At 38.7% G+C, this 6,000-nt stretch overlaps 1 protein-coding gene across 3 annotated transcripts in view; it reads right to left on the bottom strand.

Annotated features, from left to right (window-relative positions):
* Positions 1-3,260: 3,260 nt before the first annotated feature.
* LOC139735883 (protein kinase C iota type-like) overlaps positions 3,261-6,000 on the bottom strand; it is an 84,855-nt gene continuing 82,115 nt past the window's right edge. For all 3 annotated transcript variants that reach the window (XM_071646635.1, XM_071646637.1, XM_071646636.1), the window contains 3 exons: positions 5,110-5,199; positions 4,142-4,257; positions 3,261-3,348 (listed from right to left, as the gene is read on the bottom strand). In XM_071646635.1, coding sequence (XP_071502736.1) covers positions 3,261-3,348; positions 4,142-4,257; positions 5,110-5,199 — 294 coding nt within the window. The remainder of the gene's footprint in view (positions 3,349-4,141; positions 4,258-5,109; positions 5,200-6,000) is intronic.

The following is a 6,000-nucleotide window of genomic DNA, read 5'->3' as shown; positions in this document are numbered from 1 at the left end:
TGCAGAGTAAAGCTTTTGGTTGATACGCACTAATTTCTGAGATCGATGCTAATCTCAATATCAGGCAAGCTTCTTTCCTTTTTGCATATCTCTAATGGATTACCTAAAAATCTTGCATTAATACAATATTGCCTATGTCACCTAAGACTTTATTTGTACATTTCTTGGCATCATTTCCAGTCCAGAAGCATGCAATGAAGCGCACTGCCATCTGGATATGAATCTCATTATTTGTGAATAGAATACATTGTACAAGCACGAAACAGTGTCCGCAAGACTAATTGATTGTGTAATATGTAACCTCAGAACAAGATCTTTGGTCTGTTGAATGCAATGAGTGGATACATAAGGCCTCATGCAGCACAAATTAGCAAAGGTCAGAGGTCAGATGGTCTTTTTTTAATAGTTTTTTATGAGCAGATCAGCAAGAGATATCAAAGCAGGTGGAAGCGGCAAAAGGTAGTAAGTACAAGATTTCTAAAAAAAAAAAAAAAAGGCAATTGGTAGTAAAGTAGAGGAGTTTCCACTCCTAGAAAGTGAATGTCACTATAATAGTTTAGAGAATAAGCTTAGAGACTTCTCTGATCAAAACATTACGTTTCAGGAACCACAAATATTGGAACTTGGTTCTCAAGATGTCCCGAAACGAGCATTGATTCCCAATTTTTTCCCTTTTAGCTGCACAAGAATCAGAGATACATGTACCAGAGCTGTTTAAAGTCAATGCATGTCTAATTTCAGGGTGAATCAAGGCAACAGGGTGCATGCAGGGAGAAACAGAGGGCTAATATCAGCCCCCTACACACAGTCGTATTGCTGCTTAGTACTGTACGCAGCCTAACTTGGGTTAAACACTGCAACAAAATGCTAATCCCAATTTATCAATGCCCGCCAACAACAATTACAGTGTTTTCTGAACACGGCATCTTGCGGGTGATGACGCTACAAAATGTGAATACAATTTGTCTTAAAGACACATGACAGGGTATGTGCTTTAAAGCTACATTTACACTGTCATTCTGAATACATATTTTTTTTTTTCATGGTGACCTTTTTTTTGTTCGTTTTGTTTTCCTCTCCTGTCTTTCCAAAGGGCAAAGAGCTGAAGCTAGACACAACATAGTAATTGTTGTTGCTGTTTTTTTCTTTAAATATCTCCTCAACCCATCTATCTTCTCTACTGAGGAAAACAAGTTTCTAGGGAGACAGATTAATATACTGTACATGTATATGCAGAATTCATTCTTCCTGGGATGATTTGCAAGTAAAGAACACCCCCCCCCCCCACAATTTTCAACAGGGCATCCTGACACACAGCATTGGTATAAGCACTTGGATATTAAAGACAGAACCACCAAGTAACACTTATTTTCTACATTTTTCCCCTCCTCCAGTTTCGATGATCTTTTTTTAAACAACCCACCAAAAGCAAAGATAAGCACTTGCATAAATACTAATCATGCATTATTGGTCATCAAATCTGAGAGCTTATTACTAAGATCTCAAAGATAAAAATTGATTTTATTTGAGAATTCCTTCATTAATTCTTTGCAGACATCCAGTCAGGTCAATGCATAATTTCATCAGAAATTTCATCAGCGGAGACAAATCACAATTCCACAAAACTCTGAATTTCATTACAACGTTGAATACACGGACGAATCAAAAAAATATTTCTTGCAAATGCGCTACTGAGGCAAATTGAAAGCACTAAAGCAAGCATAGAAGGCAACAGTGGACAGTTTGAGACATGTACGAGGCACAGTTTGCTTCTTTGTTAGGTCGTTTTGGCTTCTCAATGACGGTTCTCACACAGCGCAAGCACATATTGGGGTATGAGGCAGGATATGTTAATTTGATGCGGAACACATTATATCAATATTTCATTCAGCAGCCACTTGATTTCACATTTGTTTTCTCTTTCTTCATCTAATGCTGTTTATTAAATCACATCCATACTGCTCAACAGACACAAGTTTTTTATTAATATCTTCAAAATTTAATCGCCAGAACTGATCCGAGGCAATCTGATGTGCCAGACATCAAAATGCGGCCGACCATTAATACGCATAAATTGAACATCAATACCATATACAAAATTCCAAATGTTGCTAACTATCGTCGCTGACTTAACGAATGAATTTCATTCACGAATTGTTCAACACAAAAATTGAATTATGTCACTTCCGACAGCCGAATCAATTACGATAGCAAAATCCTCTTTGCTCGCTAAGTTCTCCTGTAGCATGTGATTCTACAATAAATACCACAACAACACAGCATGGAAATATTTTCTTGTCAAATTTCGCTGCCTCCCTATGGGACAAACAAAAGAATGAGAAAACCCACCAAACACGTACCAGAGAGGAAGAAGATGAAATAGACGCAGCATCTAAACTCTGTAACACTCAACCATCGCTTTTGGGCAAAGTACACACACATGGCACTCGGCCCGCACAGCCAAACACTCAAAGGCAGACCGAGAGGTCAAAAGAGGTCAAGAGGTCAACGACCACAGAACGGAATTGTATCCGCCACGTCGATGATGTGCCACAGAGTAGTGGCTTTCCTCTTTGAATTCGAAAAACACATCCAAACACCGCAAGCATCGTATTTTGCATACAACATCATCACTTTTACATTCACTTTGGTCTCACATTGCCTATGACATGACTGATGTACAATGTACAAACAACAAGTCTTACCAGAAACATTTTTAGAATGCATGCAACAACATTGATTGCTCAGATACTTTTTGTCATAATAATTGGTATTGCCTTTGTTAATTGGTTATATACCATGAAGCATATTTGCAATGGAATCTTATTATCATTTTTTGTTTAAATTGAATTTTACACTGCTGTAGATCTCTACCATAGTCATTTATTTTCCACAATACATCTTCTAGCACACCTACACCAAGGACACAGCAGGAATTTCATTTTCTGCAAAAATTTTCACTTTGATTTTTCTTGACACTCGTGGCATAAATTGATGGACTTTTGCGATCGAGCGCCAGACGATCTGACCATTATCTATTCGCACTGACAGCATGCACTTATTCACTTGACTCGAGTTGACACCATCCGATGAATACGTACACTAGCTACATATGACATACAAACAGCTGGCCACAAAGACTACTCTCATATCAAGGTGCAAATAAATTACTGGATGAGAGAGAGAGAGAGAGAGGAGAGAGATGAAGAGATAGTAAGAGTGAGAGAAGGAGAAAGAGATGGAGGCAGACAGGGACCGGATCACACACATTCCTCCCCAGACATGAGTAGAGGGTTGATGTATTCGAAGCCTTCAAACTCGCCCTGGTCAATTTGGTTTAGCACCGACCTGCAGAGGGATGGAGGGGAGAGAGAGAAGAAATATTTCCGATGTTTAGTTCTGCATTTAAAACACAAACACAAACAAACAAATAGACAAACAAACAAACAAACAAACAAACAAAAACTTTGGGCTGGTCAGCAGTGAACATGTAGGACTGAAGACTTAGAAAAAGATTGTTATTACTGTATACGCCATATATTTAGCAAGTATAATTTTTCGCAAATCGGGACTTCACGACAATTTCGAGAGTGGTAAAATTCGTGATTGTGGCGTCTAGTACTGAAGGGAGAAATGTATGCATACACATCACATTCATGTCTGGATCAGAGTCAATATTTTCACGTGCTTTTAAATAACCTTCCTTTGATGTGCATTGAATTGAGATCCAACACTTCCTATCATGGTCACCAGCCAAAAAAACAACACAAAAACTTTATGGCCAGATAGAGTTAGAAACTGCCAAAATAAATTCTGCATGAAATAATGTGACAGGAATTCTGAACACAATAAGAACTGTCTTTATGCTGTATTGAATTATGACTATAAACTCTCCTTGACTGTAGAGGGAAAACTTGTATAATTTGTAAATATACTGGTAGCAGATTGCTTTTTGTAGTGTTGAATGTTCGTATTACACACAGAACATCCCTATATCTTTCTTGAGTGCATGTTATTTGAGAAATATTTCACTGAAGTTATAAATCTAGCAAAGCGAGATGCCGCAGTGAGAAATAAAAGGCTTAGTGTGAGTGATAGAGCGCCCTCTATATGGGACAGGGAGGAGAGGCTGAAGACTCACGCATCATCTGGGGTGAGTTGGATTGGCTCTTCGGTGAACTGGGGGTCAAAGTGTTCCAGGTCACGGTCACTCTGGAGATGAGGCTTGTAGGGTGGGGTCACTTGCCGTGCTTCCATCTAGGCGGGGTGACAGTCGGGGAGGGGAAGAACAAAAGTGATCTTCATTGAGTGCTAATGTTCAGATAACCTGCTATACAATTAAACATGTTATCAAAATTACAAATCATTGACAAATGCTTGACAGGATCTTAGTAACTCTTAGTCTTCCAACAAAACTGGACCTGATGACATTTGATTTAGGAAACTAATGAAAGCTTTTAAGGAAGAAGCTACTCCTAATATATATAGAGAGAGTTTTTGAATACAGAAAAGTCAGTGAAGGATTTCAGGAGGGTTTGGGGGAAGTTGGAATATCTAGAAATTTTCAGGTATTAATCTAATCGAATACACATTTGAGGAAAATTCCCCTCCAGCCGATTCTATGACAAAAAACATTTCACACAAGACCAGAAGTCAATAAGACAACTTAATGAATTTGGTTTTTTTAAAGTTTGAATGATGTTGGTGTTATTTTCTGTTGGTTTCAAGGACTTGCACAGTGACAGCGAGAGAGAGAGAGAATGAATTGTCTCTTTGACAAGAGAAAAGCAGGAAGGTTCCAAAAGAGCAATCAGGGAGATACTTGTGTATCAAATACATCTCAAGATGCAAAATAATTCATACATGAGGAGGGCATTTCATCAAGTGTTTTGTCAGATATTTTCTTCTGACACACTGCTTTAAGCTACTGAGATCCTTGCATCTGATTAGTTTAGAGCACATATGTCAGAAAAACAAATATCGCACAAAATGCTCGATGAAATGCCCCAGGAAGTCTTTTCAATTCTCATGGCACGACATGGAGATAAATTCTAAATTTTCGAGGAGCCTCCTGTAAAATGAGGGAGACTCCTTGGCAGCTCTACTAACCCTCTCCCAGTCTATTGTCTTGAAGAAAGGATGACCTGTGATGTCGCCAAAGCCCGTCTGAGGGTGGCATCCTAGACGTTCTACTGGATTCTGTCATGGACACAGAGAAATGGGGAGAAACACTATCAAAATCACGTTGTGCACAGTTCCTCTTCTGCGAATTAAAGACACACCTAAAATCACGTCTTCACACAAAATGAAGCAGACAGTCACCTCTAGATATCCAAATGACAGAACCTGGACCACATTTCAATAAAAAGTTGCTCTGATGGCAACTCTTGCTGGAATGGCAATTGTCATGGTAACGACAAGAATCCAGCTTTCTGATTGGCTGTAGCTACGGGAAATTGCTATTCCAACAAGAGTTGCTATCCTGACATGTTTTATGAAATGGGGCCCCGATGATGTCACTCAAATGTTCTATTAGTTCCTCACCCCATGTTCTCTGAAACTTAATCCAACATTTCGCAGCAAATGTGACATATGATCTCATGCTTACTCAAATGTGAGACTCTAGTATGCTAGTATCATCTAACACTGAAACTAACGAAAGGAAACCAGAGACGAAAAAGGCAACAATGAAATGTAACGTGAGCCGAGTATAAATCTTGTAGATTCTGTTTTAGAGGTAGTCTGTCTTGGTTTTCCTATTTTTTTTTCTTTCATCAGCCTTTCTTTATATTTGCTTCGATGAATAACAAGTGGTTTACATGCTGTTTCACCTGGGAAAAGAATAGTAATAATTACTAGCACATCAACAAGACCCATGCATCCTCTGTAACAATGCTATCATCCTATCAGATCTGTATACTTTATGCTGTTACTTTCGCGTACAGATATTTTCGCGAATGACGAGACCACAGACATTTTCGTGAGATGACGTTTTCGCGA

This window comes from Diadema antillarum, unplaced genomic scaffold (assembly GCF_040938485.1).
Source record: "Diadema antillarum isolate AM-2024a unplaced genomic scaffold, OU_Dant_1.0 seq00000604_RagTag, whole genome shotgun sequence".
Taxonomy (NCBI): Eukaryota; Metazoa; Echinodermata; class Echinoidea; order Diadematoida; family Diadematidae; genus Diadema; species Diadema antillarum.
Note: the sequence above shows the minus strand (reverse complement) of the source record. Positions and strands in the feature narration are given on the sequence as shown.